Source organism: Neltuma alba, unplaced genomic scaffold (assembly GCF_004799145.2).
Source record: "Neltuma alba isolate B1F8T4 unplaced genomic scaffold, ASM479914v2 tig00004133_pilon, whole genome shotgun sequence".
NCBI classification, from domain to species: domain Eukaryota; kingdom Viridiplantae; phylum Streptophyta; class Magnoliopsida; order Fabales; family Fabaceae; genus Neltuma; species Neltuma alba.
Window position 1 is genome coordinate 21,713 of NW_021633579.1, and position 19,195 is coordinate 40,907.

A 19,195-nucleotide genomic window follows, 5' to 3' on the forward strand; every position below is an offset into this window, starting at 1 on the left:
ATTATTTTAATATACATATAATCTAAAATAAAGTTACTTTTTTAAAAAAAATATAGTTTTTTATTTAAAAATAATTAATTAAAGATTTTGAATATGAACAATCTAAATCTAGACAAATCAGATTTGATAAACCTAGAATGTAAATTAAGGTGATAAGCACTGGTTCCCTCTACTAGATGATCATGCCAACATTTAAGGCCCGAAATTAGCTTTCATTCATGTGTGAAGAAACGAAACAATATTTCTGAAGTCAGGTTTCTGGCGAAATAATTTAAGAGAACAAGAAAATGTTACGACCAAATAATAATAATAATAATAATAGTAATGCTAGCTCCTCCCTCTATCTCTTCCATGATTTTAGGGAAGAGCACCTTGTAGAGATCCATCTTGTCGAAGAGACCTCCTGAATGTCAAAATTGTTTTACGACAGCTTCAAAACTGATAGCTAAAATTGATATTTGTAATTTCCAGCCATAGCCATGTTATCCAATCAACGCAAAATTTAGAATTCATTCCGACAATACAACTCATCAACCAAAACCAGGAGGCACATCAGGGTCCTCATCGCCACAATCGGACGATGGGATGTGCTCCGCCTCTACTGAAAATCCAGGTGGCCCATCATCACAGGCATCTTCTGCATCATGCATCTCATGAGATGGGTGGTGCTCTTCTTCCTGCTCTGCATTAGATCCTTCTACACCAGTATTCACATTAGTCTGCTCCTTTCCCCTATTCTGATCGTCATGGTGATTATTCAGATGATTATGTGAAAGAGTGAAACCAGGTGGCTCATTTGGCTCTTTTTCATGCGACGTATCATGCATTTCAGCAACCGGAGCCAATTCAACTTGTGTCTGAAATGACAACGCATCAGAGGGGGATAACTGGACCTCATCCTCCCCTTTTGGATTCACCAGTTTATCATAGACAGATTGCACTGTTTCTGTAATTTCACTTTTCATGCCATCATCATCTGATCTGATTATTTGCCATAAACTATTCGATATCTGGCTCATTACTTTATCCCTGGACATAGATAATTCATCAAGATAAAATGTCTATTCCTATGGAAATTTACCCAGCCACTTTAAATGTTTGTTGTACATACCAGAGGTTTAGGCAGTGGAATGTGCTTGGAGATCATAAGGACGTGCGAAAACTCCAAAAATGCAGTTCAAAATTATACAGTAGAAAAGAGGAGACGGTGAATTACCCAACTTCTTCGTATATGGCATCGGAAAGTTGTCTGGGTTTCATAGTTTCTGCTCCATCACGATTAAGCACCGCCGACTGCCTCACAATTGAAATGATGTGTTCTCGCAACTCTTCCTATCATCAATTGTTCGATTCAGTACTTATGGCCCGCAAGTTTGTAATTAAGATTACCACATTAAAGAACGACCAAGAGCGTCAACCACACTCAAATTTAGCACACTCAGCCACGGTCTAAAACTTTACAAGCTTGCTAATAACCATCAATTTCGGTACTTTCCTCCGGATAGAAGGTCGCCCAGTAATAGTTGAGGTTCACGGGATTCGACTACAAGTTTAAAAACTTTTTTCGGTGCAAACTACAATTTCAGAACTTAAATTCACATGTTCAATTCAATTCGAACCAGGACAAATAGAGCAAAGATATCCGAATTCGCCTAAATCAAGCAAATCTGGATTGAAGACGATTTTCGCCTAAAATCTAAAAACCCTAAACAGAGAAAGAGAACAGAATCGGCGGCAACTGGTGAATATATCGAAAGAAAGAGACGAATTGAGAAAGAAAGCATACATTGTCCTTGAGCTTACGAACGATCTTCAAACGTAGCCTGTCAAAGTCACCATCGTCTTTCAACTTAGCAATGACGTCTTCTTTGGAAGCAGCTTGCCCCCCGTTCTCCATGGCCACTCCTCTTCGGCCCGGATCCTCCCTTGCGCGTATAAATCATTGAAATTGAAATTTAAAAAGAGAGAGAGAGAGAATTATAATCAGATTTAAAAAAAATAATTATAAAATAAATTTTAAAAGTTTCTTTTTTTTATTTTAGAATTTGTCATTAAAACTGTTTAGATCATTATTAAGGTTTTTTAGTAATTTTTTTGTTTGTTAGAATCTCATTATAATTTTCCTTTAAAACTGAGATAGACCTTTGCCAGAAAAATGGAATGGAAATTAGCAACTAATACACATTTTTAAAATATCCACCTCCATCCTTTTCTAATACTGAAAAAATATATAACTCATAATTTAAACAGATTAAATAAATTTGTTATTATTTATAACAAATATAAGCTGATTTACCTAAAGTATCATTTTAATCATGACTATTCTCGGTTAAAATTTTTCTTAATATATAATCAATATAGATAGTTTAGAGAATGAATTATAAATTTAAAAAATAAAGTACATTGAAAACTAGTTTTTATATTAAGTATAGGAAGTAATATCCTGTACCCCCTCCGTTCCTTATTATAAAAGACATTTGATGCTTATGGCATATTCTTATATATAAGAGACACTTAAAAGTTGTCTCTACTTTTTTGTGTTGATTTCCTATTTTACCCATATTTATTATCTTCAACTCACACTCTCTCTCCCTCCCACTTCTCTTTCTTTTAATAATTTAATTGTTCTCTCTCATGCTCTCTCTTCTTATTAATGAGGGCATTTTTGGAAAAAAAATTTACTTTTTACATATTAATTGTTCTTAACTAATTTTAACTGTTGTTTTGATCAACGTACTTCGATTATTTGTCTCTTATAATAAGGAACGGAGGGAGTAGTTACTTATGACTTATGACTTATGACTTTTGAAATATGGAGAGAGAAACAGTTAAAAAATTTATTATCTCATCTGGTTCTTATTATAAGCCTCAAATAACTAATTTGTAGATAACAAAAAATCAGTTAAAATTTGTTGAAGGTAATAAATAAGTTAGAATTATTTTTGTTTTCAAATATGCCCCAGAAATATACTTTTATTTTCAAATATGCTCTTATAATAAATGATAAAAAAAATAAAAGAAAATATATGAGATCAACAAGAACTTATAAATGATTTAAAATTATTATATTATGTAAATTGATCATTTTTAAATTTTTTATTATTTAATAAAAGTCTTATTCATTTTGGTAATTTTATAAATTAAAATTACTTATTTAATCATAATCCAAACAACTTCCTTTTACAATTTAATTTTTACAAAATCTAATCTAAACACAATTCACATCACCTAATTTAACTTTTACTTAATTTCACTTTTTTAAAAGTTAGATTGACAATAAGCTACTTTTTTAATCATTAATCCAAACGAACCTATTGTCTCTTGTAAAAAAGGAGAGAGGGAGTACCTATTTTTTATACTCCACAGGTTTTTAATATAAGACATATTTTAACTAATTTGATTAGAATAAGAAAATTAAGTAAGTTAGTTAATTATTAAAAACATGACATATTTTTCCTAAAACCCCATAATCATCTTTCTTAATATATTTCCTCTCTCTTTTACTTGATTATTGTAACAACGAAACTACTACACTTATAAAGTAATCAATATCAAAAAGTTAACCATGATAGAAAAGAAACTTTGTAAAAATATTTAGAAATACTATCATGGTTATATAAATATCCTAAATCATATGAGATTAACCATGATAGAAAAAGAGTTAAACCAATCCATAAATATGTCTATCATGGTTAAAAGAACTTTCCTAAATTAACTGCGTGCAAAAAGATATTCATAATGGATAGGGCTTTGGGTATTATAAATCTAGAATATCATTTTCAACCATAAGCCCATAACACGATTTTACTAAATAGTACCTTTCATAACTTTCAACAAAATCAAAAGTCATTTCATGTCAAAGATCACTGTGGATTCACCACTCATATCAAACAAAAGAAATCACATGCAAATGCCTAAAGGCCTCCGGCCTTCTACCAGCATACAGTCCAGTAACAGTTCTCAAAAGTACACTGTCAAAATAATCAATCTCAAACATATCAGAGTATGTGGAATGGGCCCTATCATGGCAATATACATCTATCCAACACAATCAAAAGAGTGGAAGCGCTACAATTTTGCAATAGCAGCTCAAGCTTCCGGAGCCTTCCCTGACTGACCCGAACGGGAACTATCACCTGGAAAAGTGTTAAATCAACGGGGTGAGACAAAAGTCTCAGTAACCAGCAATCCTACTTATCAAGCATACAAGTAAGTGCTCGTGACGTGTCAAGTGAGACAAAGCAAATTCATAGTATTCCAACAAATTTCATATTGTCAAAGCATATAAAAAGTATAATCAATAATCTTTTCACCTCCCTTATATCCACCCACCTTATATCCTCTGACTAAACCCATGGGCTAAATCCTCATCCATGTGACTGGTAATTAGACAAGCTCACCGATCAAGTGATATGGACCGGCCAAAATCCACAGAGCACCAGACCGGACCATGGGTTCCCCCTCTAGTCTACTAGTAGGGTGTCAATGCCCTATAATGAATAATTGGGCCAAAGGACCAATCAGTGTACACCTGATGGCCCTACCACCTTATATCCTCAAATGTACATAATTCACCCCCTTATATCCTCTTTGTTATAGTACCCATCATCAACATCCGCCACCCCTCATATATCAACACTCAAAATATTGCATTCATAAACAATCATCAACATGTAAAAATCAATTGGGATTTTCCATTTTTCAATTGACTCATAATACCTAAGATCATCATAATAGTAAACATATATCTTTTGCAACAAAAGTCTCACAAAACAATTTCAATAACAACATACTTTCATAGCTCACATCGTAATTCAATAATATTTCATAAATTCCTTATAATTCAAAATCAATCACAAACAACCTACGAGCATGAATAATAAGTGGAAAGTGGTTACCTCTTGTCTAGAACAAGTATTACCACAAGGTTAACCCCGTGCTCATACCAATAGCCCAATAATTTAATCTACACAACCAATACATTTACATATCAATACACAAGCTATTTAATTAATTACTTAAACTAAAACATATATATATAAGTTAAAGTTTCTAATTCTATGCTAAACCCAAACCTCTCATAACCCATAATTAAGTCTTTTAGCACAAAATTTATATATCCTCACAATCCAAAATTTTCATTTAAACATTTCAAGGTATTTACTTTAATACAGATTTTTCTCAAATTTTTAAATCTGAAATTATCATATTTAAAATTCAAAAATCCTATTTTAACTTTAAATCTCAAAAACCAACCATTAGAAATTCACTATACATCAAATGCATCTAAGTAAATAATTTAATCAACAGTTTCATGGTATAAATATCATATTTTTCATAAATAAATATCTGTTTAACTAAAATAATTCATTTAAAAATATTAGGTCAGTCAATAAATAAAACTAAACTGATAGAAATGATCTATTAAAATAGCTCTACAATATTATGCTTACCTATCATCAAAACTCAACACTTGCTTCAAACCCTAAACCCAAAAATTATCTCTAAACAGTATAAAACTACCATCATTAGATAGATTTAGATGAGTGGAAAAAACTTTCATGAAGAGAGTTTAATGAAAAGAAGTCATTTGGCTTACCAAAATGATCTGCAAAGTTGAAACCCTACTGGAAAAATGAGAGGAGGCGCCGGAGAAGGTGAAAAAGAAAAACGTCGAAATGTTTCTCTCTCTGGCCCCCAACGGTTAAAATAATATTTTGGCAAAAATTCCAGTTAAAGACCCCATATTAAAATGGGACAAAATTATAGTTTGGTACCCCGTTTTTTCCCATTTTTTTTTAATCCGTTTTATTATTATTATTATTCAGAAATTTCCTTATACATATTTTATAAATCTTATTTTCAATAATTCTCTTTTCTTAAATAAATAGAGAATAAAACTCATTTATCAAGCATTAAACTCCTTCTAAACTTAACTAAACACTAGGAATAATAATAAAAAAAAAAAATTGGGATGTTACAATTATACCTGAGGGAATATCAATAAGAGTAATTTAGAAAAAATTGATAAATATGAGAAATAGATATTATATTTAGAACCAAAATCAACTTAACAATTAGCTCCTATATTAAGGATTGAAGGAGTATTTATTATTTTTCTTCCAAATGCAAACTACCTCCTGTTAATATTTCCTCAACAACATGGTGGGTCCTTCTCACGATAATAATTGAAGTCAGTGAACATCATAAATATCAGTGTTTTGAAAAAAGTATGTCATATTTATTATAATAAACTAATTTAACTAACTTTTTTGGGACTTGTTTAGAATCATAATTTACGGAATACGAGGAACATTAAATATGTGAGAAGAATTTTGTTTTCGACTTATGTAAAACGTGCTTATAAGTAATTTTTAATACCATCACAAACACGGATTTAATCTAAATAAATTTCTCGTTAGCGATAGGGGAGTCTTTTTTTTTCGGTGGGTCAAACGTTTTAAGAAAATTAGTTAATCAACTTATTTTTAAACATTAAAATTGTCTTTAATTTCTTCTGCAGATGACCATTCAAGGAAGAAGGCAATTATACTTTCTTTTGAAATATTCAAAATATGCCATGCCAAAAAGAAAAAAGAAATATTCAAAATAAAATCTCTAATTTTATAAATTTAATCATGTGGATAAAGCTATATTTTTGAACTCACTTGGGTATAAAAATAATGTTTTTTTTTTCCCGGCAATGTCAACTTGTTTATTCGAGATTTGGGAAGAGAATCCTTTGCCAATAGTGAAGAGTAATTTCTGCGGTGCTAATGGTAACAATAATCTTATTATAAATTTATATTTAATAAATATAATATAAAATCTGTAGAATTCACACTTTTCATAAGTCATAAGTAATGCAGCTCAATTGTAAGCAGATATTTTGTACATTGTTTATCTGTTCAATATGTTTCTCTCTTTTGATAGAAAAAAATATCTCTACTAACAAGAGTTGGTTCAGTTGGTAAGGAGTCGGCTCATAACCCACAAGGTCGTGAGTTAGAATCCCGCTGCCGATATGAGAACCTTGTTGGTAAGCGATCTATAAGTACCTCTGTAAGCGCTCTTTGAGCCTGGAGGCATGCCCTGGCCCTGGTGAGCTCCCGGGACCTAACTCACCTAAACTTTGATTCACAAAAAAAAAAAATCTCTCTCTCTAAAAATTTTTAAATAGTGAGAATTTTAAGCTATTATGTGCATGGGCTGTAGATCGTGGATTGAAAAAAAAATGATGTGATGAGAATATTAGACCGAAAAGTGGGGATGTATTAATATGCTAATAATAAAATAAACTATATATACGAGAAATAGTGAATGGGGTGGCGAGGGGAGAGAGAGAGAGAGAGAAACAACGAATGGAGATATATTTAGGCTCTGTTTGGGTGTTCCAAAATCGTGGTTTCAGAAGCACTTTTCCGCAAAATGAGGTAACCTCCTCCACATATTTATTTCGTAATCCGTAAAAGCACTTCTGAAACCATGGTTTGTTTTTTATCCAAACACTACCTTAATTATTTATCATTGGCTTCTTTTTTTTTTGGCCCAAAAGTATCATTTAATTGAACCACTCAAAATCCAACAAACGCCCACACATCACGCTGGCTAAGATACGATGAATAGTTAAGGAAAATAAGCTTTCATTTTGAAGCAATCTCCACCTTCTATTTTAACAAACTAAGGGTGTATTTGGATTCACGTCTAAAAATATTTACAAAACAAATTTTTTTTAATATATTTATCTCGTATTTTAATTTTATAAATTATAATTAAAAAATTACTCATAAGCTTTAAATCTCATTTCAAGCTATTAACCCTAATTTATTTATTTATTTTTTTAACATAGGCCCCCGTTTAAAATCAAAACCATTGACTTAATTGACCTCGGATCCCCAAGGGACCGGCCCATAGAGGCATAGACCATCCATATTGGGAGCCTGGCGGTTGCGAAGGAATTACTCGCCACTCGTGAGAGATCGTTAGGTCTCACGTTCTTCTTCTTGAAACCCCCGATTTACTTGCCCAGTATTGAACAGAGAGGCACGTCCTCCCTTCCCTATGTTTGACTATGTGTTCGAATTACTACCTAATTTGCAGTGCAATTCATGTTGTAAACAATATACTAGTACTCCTCCGGTTCTTAATATAGGACCCAATTATTAAGTTAGTTTTGGTCCTAAATATAAGACCCATTTTTCATATTTATCAATTTTCTCTAAATTACCCTTATGGATATTCCCTCAACCATAATTAAGTAGAAGAGAGAGAGGGTATTAAGAAAGATGATTATGTTGTTTTAGGAAAAATGTGTCACATTTATTATAATTAACTAATTTACCTAACTTCCTTAATCTAATCAAATTAGTTAAATGGGTCTTATATTAAGGACCGGAGGAGTATTATATTTAGGAACGAAAATAATAGTTCATTTTAAATAATTTTGCATTGTAAGAGATGAGTTTGTAAGTTTGTAAGAGAAATTTAATAGTTCATTTTAAATAGTTTTACATTGTAAGAGAATTTTTTTTTATAAAGCGTGCAGAAATTATTTTAATTTATTATGAGTTTTTTAAATATCCCTTAATTGTCGGAATGCTACAAAATTCATTTTGCTTGTGGCTCCAGAAATCTCCAATTCTCCATGGCCTGTGGACTATAGCATATCTTTAAGTGGTGCAGCAAGCTCCCTGCCACCAGTGGGTTTTGACTTTGTTCCTCCAACCCCCACCCACCTTTGAATTCCGGACTCCAGTGTTTCTCCTTCTCAGTCTTGCAGTCCATGCGCCATTGTTTCAGGTAAAATCTAATTAAATACTCTCTCTGATTTATACATACAGTAGCTAAACAATTACTCTCTCCATTCCATATTATAAGAGACGAATAACCGACTGACGTTGATAAAAAAAACAGTTAAGATTAGTTAAGAACAATCAATGTGTAAAAAGTATAATTTTTTTCCAAAAATACCCTCATTAATAAGGAGATAGAGCAAGAGAGAGAACAATGGTAAATTATTAAAAGAAAGAGAAGTGCGAAAGAGAAAGAGTGTGAGTTAGAGATAATAAATATGGGTAAAATAGAAAATCAACACAAAAAAGTAGAAACAACTTCTAAGTGTCTCTTATATATAAGAACATGCTATAAACATCAAATGTCTCTTATAATAAGGAACGGAGAGAGTAATCTTTACTTATAACTTATTGTAGCTTTTTATGTAAAAGTTAGATTGTCCAGTCACCAACCCAAACATCGCCAGCTTTTTAAACAGGCTTATGCTTGAAGAAAAGTAACTTATTGCCCTCCAAACACAGAGGCAACAGGCTCAATCTCTCTCATATTGGTATCCCTAAATATAAACAATAAATTCTTAGTCTGAAATTTAAAACCAATCTTTTTTATTTTTGTTCATGTTAAATATATGCCACTTACTATCTTTTTATAATAAATTTTTACTTATTACCTCTCATGTATTCTCTTTACAAATAATGATCTAATTAAAAAATATAATATGTATATATTTTACATATTTATTGTTTTAAACTCAATTTAACTAATATTTTAAACCTGTGATTAATCGTTGCTTATAACAGAGAACTAAAAAAAATTACATTTATGAGTAAAAGATATTAGTAGTACTAAGTACGGGAGGAGTATTAGACAATAGAGATGGTCAGGTTAAAAAAAAGCAATAGAGGTGGAGGTTTCCGCCCAAATCAAAGTTTTTTTTTTTTTTTTAACCAGAGAAAATCAAAGTACTGGAACACCACGCCATCTTCAGAACTGTAAACTTTAGTACTCTTCATACTATATTTTGCTTGTAATGTACGAGAGGAGTGGGAAAAGTAAAAAAGTAAAAGCGTGAATATGCATCTCGTTTATTAAACAGAAAGTGCAGAGGGAAACCATCAAAGAAAGCAACAGTCCCACAGAAGATCGACCAGCACATAATTACGTACTGCCACAGCATCTAGGCGACATATATGAAATTGGCATGTAACTAATAATACCTGACGAGACGCCGCAACTGAGAGTTCAATGATCGCGAGAGACGGAAATGAAGAATATAGAGATCATATAATATAAAAGGCTCATTTGGACAGACCTTCCTGGCACTTCCTGAAGAGCTTGTGCTGAATATGCTGAGCAAAGGTGCGAGGCGGGAAGCGAGCCGGCTCGTCGTCGGTGACCAGCTCCGGCAGCGGCTTCAGTATGATCTTCTCCTTGGGAGGCTCACAGAAGACAGCCCAAGATATTCTGACCTTCTCCTTGTTCACCAACCCCCTGTGCAGAATACTCTTGTACCTGCCGTTGCTGAGGATCTCGACGGTGTCGCCGATGTGCATGAAAATGGAGTTGGGCACGCACTTGGCTGTGATCCACTGGCCATTGTAGAAAAGCTGCAGGCCGGGCACCATATTGTGGAGCAAGAAGGTGAGGGAACTCACGTCCGTGTGGGCTTCAACGCCGAGAGCCAGCTCCGGCTGGGGGCATATTGGGTAATAGTTGATCTTCATCTGAAGCAAAAGTTCCTCCATTCCTCCAACCTCTTCCTCTAATCTCCCTTTCTCCAACCCCAATCCAAGAGACAAAGCCCCCAGTATCTTCGTTGCTAGCCCTCTCAGTTGCCTTGCGTACTCGCTCGTCACCTCGCTGCATGCACGTTTATCATCATTATCTCTGTCAGAACTCTAGCTAGGAAGAACATAACAGAAAGAAAGAGGGGAGGAAAGTGAAGAAACTGACATGTAATCGGAGGGGGTTCTGGGCCAGATGGAGAGGTCGCACTTGTCCTCGGGGAAAACAAGGTGGAAGAAGTAGTCTTCCCACTCGAGCTGGCCGCTGGCGTTGTTGGCTAGCTTGCTTCCGTAGCCTTGAATCTTACCGGAGGCCTGATCGTTGGCGTACTTTTCTTTCTCCTCAATGGGAAGAGAGAAGAAAGTCTCGCCAGCTTTCCTGAGTTGGTTCAACAGCTCCTCTGGGATCCCATGGTTCACCAGGTTCATCACGCCCCATTCCTGAGCAGCTTTCTTCAGCGTCTCGTGGCACCTCGCTCGAACCACCTCATCTTCCGACTCTATCTCCGTCAAGTCAATCGTCGGAACTTCTGGACCTTCCTTCTTTTCCTCTTCGAACACGTTGCCGATGTTGGTCAGCTCTTCTTGAGGTCTCACGTACTCCTTAGGGATCGACTTAATCCCACTGGTTGCCAACCTCTCAACTCTGGTAGCCACAACCGCAGCGCTGCTCACCATTTTTATCCTCCCGATCTGATCTCTCTTACAAGTTCCTAGTACAAGGACTAAGATTGCGATGCAGTCAGTTAACGATTGATCTGTTTAGTGCCCAGGTTGGTCTGGTTTATATAACGAGTCGGGGAAGGCGAGTGCATGCGTCCGAATGGAAATTAATTACCAAACACCGTATTAACCATACAAGTCATCACGTGGTCAGCTTTTTCTACCAGACATTTTGGCAGAGAACGTTTCGTGCTGTGGGTTGACTGGAAGGTTAAGGCTTGCGAGCCTAACTTTCGCCTTCTCGGATCCATACTTTGCCATTTAATTACGAGATCCTCCTATCGTTCCCAATCCCATAGCAATTAATTATAGACCCCGTTCCCCGGCCCTACTCCTTTTATTCATTCCAGAGTCTCCATGACGATGGTCCATGGCTGTCTGCAGGCCACATTTCAGAAAGGTGGTCATGCTGACTGCCATAGCGCCATTGTTTCCGAGTTTGACTGGGCGGACTGAAAAGGTCCGCTTCCAAGCAAAAAAGTAATAATTTTTTAATACTTTCATATTCTTTTTATATCTTTCTATGCGACTAAACTCCGAGTTTTAATTTAGATTTATAGATTAAAATTAAATTATGAGCTCCAATCCTAAGTATAACAGCTCATTTGTAATACAATTTACGTTAAAAACTAACTCAGAGATAATACTTTCTATTTGCGCTGCTCGCGTCGTTCGTCCTTGCTTTTTCATTATTTATGGGATACCATTCCGATTTCCGTTTGCGGCTACTCGAGTCGTTCGTCATAATCTGATGTTATTGAAAAAAAAAAAAGGCCCTCAGTTACTTCAAAGTAATTTGGATAAAATAACCGAGTTTAAATTCTCTGGACAAATGAATCATTTTACATGACATTTAGAAAAACCAAATGAAGGAAAAATTCTGGAATCTTCCTTCTCTCCCAGTTTTTCTACTTTTTATAGTACCCATGCACAAAAAATTCTACAACAACTATAAAAATTAAAAACCGCCGTTTCGAACTTTCCTTTCAGGCCAGGCCGAAGCAACGGTGATTTTAAGAATGTGACCCCCCGCTTCTAGAAGCGAGGCAAGATTATATTGACTTTTTTGTCCTCACATCTCCGAGGAGAAATCTAAGGCCATTTATTATCGGCTTATACTTTCTTATTATGAGAATTTCAATTTCACTACAGTATTTCGTAATATGATATTTTTATTTTAAATATTAATTTTTTTACTTAATATATCTAAGTGACTAGTATTTCTGGTTTTTAATATAAAACCTAATTGAATGATTTTAAAAAATTAGAAAATTTATTAAATTACTTAATTATAGCACATGTTAAAGGTGTTTCTAAAATACTTATGTGTATAATTAGATTATATATCAATTTATAAGTGATGCAAATTAGTTTAGAGAAAAACAATAAATATAAATACTTTAAAATAATTTAATGAATCATTTAATCTTTTTAAATTAGTCAACTGAGTAAAGATCGAAGCTACTATAAAATTATTTAATTACGAGCACTGTCATTTGTAAGATAGGAATACAATAATATTTACTTACTAAATTCAGAAAACTTCAAATTAAATTAGAATGAAATATCACCCACAAAAAAGCACGCATTTTTTACACAAGTTTTGTACAGAGTCACACTTATAACTTATTTTCTTTGTTCACTTTTATAAGAGATAATTTTTAGATATAACTTGCAACTATTTATAAAACACGCTTAAATATTATTTCCTTTTTTTTTGTTGAATTCTTATTTTGCCCTTATTTAATTATCAATGTAAATTGTGTAGATGATGATTTTAACTGATTTTTTAATAAAAGTATTCGGTTAATTATTTTTTATTGAGGAAAGGCAGAGACTGACAAGCCTGTGAACAGAGAGTGCGTGGCAGCAACGCATTCTAGAGAGAGGAGACTGGTTGTTAGGGGAAATCTGGAGATGCATCGCAAGAAGTCAATCTCAGTCACGTGCCCACATTTTTTTAAGTTCTAACTTCTTCTTTTCTTTTTTTTTAATTATTGAATATTTGATTTAATTTATTTTTGTGTTTAACCCTATTGGTGAGAGAATTGGATGGAGAAGAAGGAAGAAATTTTTTTTAATGAATTTAATTAAAAAATTTGAGAAGTTGAGCTAAAATTTTTTATTAATTTTTCTTACTTTTTTATCTTATATATTCTCTTTATCAAAATTTTATAATCTTAATCTTTTAATTTTTTAAATTGAGCTCATTAAATTCTTTTTCCTCTTTCTTTGCCCTTTCTTTCCCTTGTACCAAACCGCCGTGAAAGCCTGAATAAAGTGTAATTTATCTCAAATTTAATGTAATTATACAGAATCCACCGTAGTTGGCAATGAAAGGTGGACGTGAAAATTTTGTTAAAATTTTTTGTCTAGCATGAGAGGTTAATAATTTCTTTGTGGAATATTAAATTTATTTTATTCATGCACGAGTCATCACAATTCACAACGCCATGTCAACCAGGACTGATCGTGAGACGTGAAAGAATGATGCCTGTGGAAATAAAATTTATGTTGTTTAACCCTGCTGGTGAGAGAAATAGACGGAGAAGAAGGAAGAAATTTTTCTAATGAATTTAATTAAAAATTTTTGAGAAGTTGGGCTAAATTTTTTATTAATTTTTCTTACTCTTTTATCTTATATATTCTCGTTTTCAAAATTTTACAATCCTAATATTCTAATTTTTTAAATTGGGCTCATTAAAATTTTTTTCCTCTTTCTTTACATTTTCTTTCCCTCATACCGAAGCACCAAACCCACCGTGAAAGTCTGAATAAAGCGTAATTTATCTCAAATTTAATGTAATTGTACAGAATCCACTGTAGTTGGTAATAAAAAAGGTGGACGTGAAAGTTATGTTAAATTTTTTTGTCTAGTATGAGAGGTTAATTACCTAAATATTGATGTGATTTAGTTGAGTTTTTATGTATGATGATTTAAAATGGGGCTATCTAACTTAATAACTATACTTATAAGCATTTTCATGTAACTCCATATAAAACTCTCATCGCAATTAAAAAGTTGCTTTTAAGTCATTATAAATAAGCCCATGATCTAAAATCACATGGTTGGTTTTGTCTCTTTTGTTATTGAGAATGATATTTCATTCATGGATTAAAGCTAAACTTAAATTGATACTTTTGTCATAAAGAAATTAAATATATAAATTAATGCATGTTAAACATTCTTTTTGTTGGCCATTTAGGCAAGAGATGGGAAAAAATGGAACATGTTCAAAAAAGAAAAAATGGAATGGGTTAAAAGAATTAGAATATTGTTGTTTATTTTTTAAATACAAATATAATCATGAAATCAGAATAAATAAAATCTACAAACTGAAGAAGCTTTACGCATATTTCAATCTAAATCACTAGAAAAATTATTCTCTTTTTAATTTTAAATGCAAAAGTTACTACTGGTTCTTAATATAAGACGTGGTTGATTAATTTAAAAAAATTAATTAATTTAAATTAATTAATTAAATTATAGAATATTACATGACTTTTATGAAAAACTTATGTGTATGATTAGATTATACATCAGTGTAAAATATTAAGAAAGGCAAATTACTCTGAAAAAATGATAAATATAAATATTTTAAATTAATTTATTTAATTTTTTAATCTTATTAAATTAGTCAATTTGATCTTATTTTAAAGAACAGCGATAAATATTTACAAAATTTGTTTTCACTTTAAATATAAGATCTTTATTTGTTTTATCTTGTAAATTTATAATCATTTTCACAAACAATCGTATTGATCACATATAACAAATGGATTATTAGTGAAGGAAGTTTTTAATGTAAATAAAACATTTTACGAAAATTAATACATATTTATTGAAAATAATTAACCTATTTTTTTAATTATCTTGCTCCTGTATCTACTACAGAACGGGTTTTTTGTTTTTTTCTGTGACAACGATAGAATTAGGGCCCGTATGGTTGAATTGCATTGGAGGGCTGCAATGGTAATGAATGGTAATTCAAGTCTCATTACCATATAGGTGTCCGTTTGGTTGACAGTTGACGCTGGTAATGGTAAACATAATTACCGAAAAAATGGTAATGAGGATTCATAGGGTCCCCCCTATGAATATACATTACCATCCCATTACCATTGCTTTAAGCCAAAAATACCCCCATCTACTTGTGCGTTTTCCCACTTTTGTCCATCAATTTCTCCCTTCATGAAATTTACCCTGCCGTTAACATCACCACTACGGCCACCTCCGGCGACACTCCTTCCTGCACCTACACCTTCTCCCCCTTCACCACCATCAAACCCTTAGTCCATATCTACATAAGCACATCGAGACTAACAAGATAAGGCTTTTCAGTGGACGACGAGACAGACAACGACGGTACCATTGTCGGCAACGTGACTTCTGGTTTTCATTCTCTGTAATTAACCTCCCTCCTTAGCAAATCTGAGCAACACCAAAACCCACGACACCACCTCCATCTTCAACCAGCTTTTCCATCATTCACACTTCACACCCAATGCATTTCTTCAGATCTGAACACAAGCAGAACTCACGATCCATCTCCATCCTCCCTTGTACTTCCGCCTCTTCATATACGAGGCATCAAAGCTCTGATGTTTTTAGTGTTGCATTAGATGATTAGATAGAAAGATTGTTGGGGGAGTTTTTATTTGCCATTACCAAAGGTTAAAAGAGAAGCAAGGAGGAAGGATATTTATGCAGTGAAAATAGGAAACATCTTCGTTCTCTCTCTTCTCGTCTGAAGAGAGTGTGCTGTCAAGGATAAAATTGTCTTTTGCTATTTATTCATTTTAAATCATTATTAAATATAGCTTACTGCACCTCTCCAAAAAAAAAAAAAACATACCAAACACTATCACATACTACCTCCGGTCCTAATTATAAGACCCAGTTGACTTATTTGAGGAGATTAAGGAAGTATATTAAGTTAGTTATTTGTAATAAATAAGTGTTGTCATTCTTAAAATATCTTTACTAATTAAGTGTATGGGCTAAAATTGTCATTATTAGAAGGACTATCTTGGAAAAAAAATGCATAAATATGAAAGAAAAAAGGATTGGGGTCTTATAATTAGGATCAAACAAAAAGTCAAACAGAGTCTTATATTAAGGACCGGAGGTAGTAATTAGTATTGCATTGATTCTTATTGCACTCCCATGTATAGGATTACAGAATATAATGGGATTGAACCGAACGGGGCCTTAGAAAGTTGTGTCCGAGCGAAAGCACGAAACAACTGACAAGCGTACTGTGAAAATTAGCAACAGCGGCCTAGGTTCAGGTCCCTACCGTTAGTGAATTTTTTGTTTGACCATTGGTATCGTTAGTCAATATTCTTGAATACTTTTGACCAAAAAAAACCCTCATTTTAATATAAAACCTAATTAATTAATTTAAAAAAATTAAAAAAATTAAATTATTCTAAATTATTTATAGGGAAAATCTCAAAAAAAGTTATTGGAATATGGGAAATGTCAGATTGGGTCCTTAAATTTTGAAAATGACAGAATGGGTCATTGACTCAATCTGTCATTTGTGAAATTCAGGCGAATTGACAATTTTGCCCTCATTTATTTATTCACTACAATGATTCAAGGAATCACTATAAGAGTTTAGGTGTTACATAGATTTGTGTAGCAAATAACTACTCACTTTTTCATAGTCAGGTGTCTTGTTATTAACTACAATTAATTCTGTAATCACTAGAACAATGTAAGCATTACCTAGATTTGTGTAGAGAATAACTACTCATTTTTTCATAGTCAGGTATTTTATTATTGTCAGGTACCTTATTATTAACTACAACGAATCTTGTAATCACTAGAACAGTGTAAGCGTTACCTAGATTTGTTTAGAGAATAACTACTCACTTTTGCTCATGGGCAAAAATGTCAATTCGCCTGAATTTCACAAATGACAGATTGGGTCAATGACCTATTCTGTCATTTTCAAAATTTAAGGACCCAGTCTGGGATTTGGTATATTCTAGGGGCTTTTTCTGGGATTTTCCCTTATTTATATTTATTATTTTTTAAATTAATTTGTCTAACTTATAAATTAATATATAGTCTAATGATTCATGTAAATATTTTAGAGACAGTATGTAACACATGTGATAATTAAATAATTTAGTAATTTTTTTAGTTTTTCAAATTAACCAATTAAATCTTATATCAAAATGTGGTTGCGTGGGTAGTACAGACGAAGCTGGCACGGCCACAAGAAGGGTTCCAACCTACAAAGCATCGATGCTTTGAAACAAACAAATTAAAAAATACATATACAATTTTGATAATAAATTTTGGGAGAGAAAGTCTAAAAAAATTTAATTGTGAAAAAGTCTCAATAACAAGTAATTAACTTGAACTTGTTGGGATTTTCTATTTTTAAACTTCCTATTATTTACTATTCGCTCATATACTTTGTTTTAACGGTTGCACCGTTTTTTTCCACCAGAAAGTTTGCACCATTTTTTTAACACTGCCTCTTCTATTCTTTTAACAAGCTAATTTGTCACATGATTGTATATATTTACACGTGCGTACGCTGGGTACCTCCTATATCCCTAGATTTAAAAAAAAAAATTAAAGTTCAAATTGTTTTCATTCAGAAGTAATATTGTTCTAAAAGTTTTTTTTTTGGGATTTAAGGTGGTCTCAAACGTGTTAAAACGAGAGCAATGCTGCTTTTTAACTTTTAGAACTGTTAATGGTTAATGCTAATTTTTTAACATGTTGAGATAATATTGCTATTTTGAAACTTTTGAGTCAACGTTGAACACAAAAAAACTTCCTAGATAACATTAGTCATGACCAAAAAATTTTCAGAACAATTTTACACGCTAACCCTTTTAAAAATCACTGCATCTCACATGTCTTTTCAAATGATACCTAATACACATATCCGCATCAGTGTCATACTGGTCCCATTCAGTATATAATTGTGTGGAGTACTAGTATTAATATAAAAACTATTTAACTAATTTAAATAAATTAAAAAAATTAGTTAACTTAGTTACTTATTATAAATACGAGTTGATTTTCCTAAAATATCATTTTAATTATCACTACTCTTAAATAGGAATCCCTTAACATGTGCAATTAATTGGATACTTTAAGAATGAATTATAAATTTGAACGACAAAATGGATTGAGATCTTAAATTTAGGATTAAATTTAATTTTTAATTAACTTTTATATTAAGGACCGGATTGGAGATAATAATATCTAGAGTTGGCCAGCAAAAAAGTCCTCTTAAATTTTAGTTAATACATTTTTTATTCTCATTTGATTATACGTTTCTCCTGCGCTTTTTTTTCCCCTCAGTCTTCCTCATATATGTTTTTAACTTATGTTTTTACTCCTCCACTCACCTTCTATGCAAATAAAGGTTTTTTAGAAAATAAATTAATTTCTGTACTTTATTAAAAATAAACACGGAAGGAGTGGTAGTCTTTATATTCACGATGTGAGGGTTGGCAGGCAAACATTTGTGTGAGGTTGAGGGTTGGCAGACAAAAGAGTGTAAAGAACGAGTGCAAAGCTCAACAGAGAGGATAAAATAATGTGTTATGGTGATATACACATGTACACTTGTTTTTAGTTTTAAATATACTTCTCCGGTCCTAATTATAAGACCCAATTAACTTATTTGAGGAGATTAAGGAAGTAAGTTAAATTGGTTATTTATAATAAATAAGTGTTGTCATTCCTAAAATATCCTTGCTAATTAAATATATTGGTTAAAACTATCATTATTAGAAGGATTATCTTGGAAAAAAAATGCATAAATATAAGAGACAAAATGGATTGGGGTCTTATAATTAGGACCAAATAAAAAGTCAAATGGGGTCTTATAATAAGGACTGGAGGAGTAATACTTATT

The 19,195-nt window shown here is 32.5% G+C and overlaps 2 protein-coding genes and 1 long non-coding RNA gene across 3 annotated transcripts; all 3 read right to left on the bottom strand.

Moving 5' to 3' along the window:
* Positions 1-431: 431 nt before the first annotated feature.
* Positions 432-1,921, bottom strand: LOC114743807 (uncharacterized). The gene is made up of 3 exons (XM_028932016.1): positions 1,787-1,921; positions 1,217-1,332; positions 432-1,029 (listed from the first exon to the last, which is right to left on the bottom strand). Exons 1-3 carry the CDS (start codon positions 1,895-1,897, stop codon positions 531-533), a joined length of 726 nt encoding a protein of 241 aa, XP_028787849.1. The 5' UTR covers positions 1,898-1,921; the 3' UTR covers positions 432-530.
* Positions 1,922-3,951: 2,030 nt separating this feature from the next.
* On the bottom strand, positions 3,952-5,634 carry LOC114743802 (uncharacterized). The gene is made up of 3 exons (XR_003740028.1): positions 5,600-5,634; positions 4,899-4,966; positions 3,952-4,136 (listed from the first exon to the last, which is right to left on the bottom strand). It is a non-coding gene; the product is annotated as an uncharacterized LOC114743802 (long non-coding RNA).
* Positions 5,635-9,854: 4,220 nt separating this feature from the next.
* Positions 9,855-11,287, bottom strand: LOC114743801 (leucoanthocyanidin dioxygenase-like). The gene is made up of 2 exons (XM_028932013.1): positions 10,747-11,287; positions 9,855-10,653 (listed from the first exon to the last, which is right to left on the bottom strand). The coding sequence occupies exons 1-2, from the start codon at positions 11,253-11,255 to the stop codon at positions 10,092-10,094; spliced, it is 1,071 nt and encodes a 356-aa protein (XP_028787846.1). The 5' UTR covers positions 11,256-11,287; the 3' UTR covers positions 9,855-10,091.
* Positions 11,288-19,195: the final 7,908 nt, after the last annotated feature.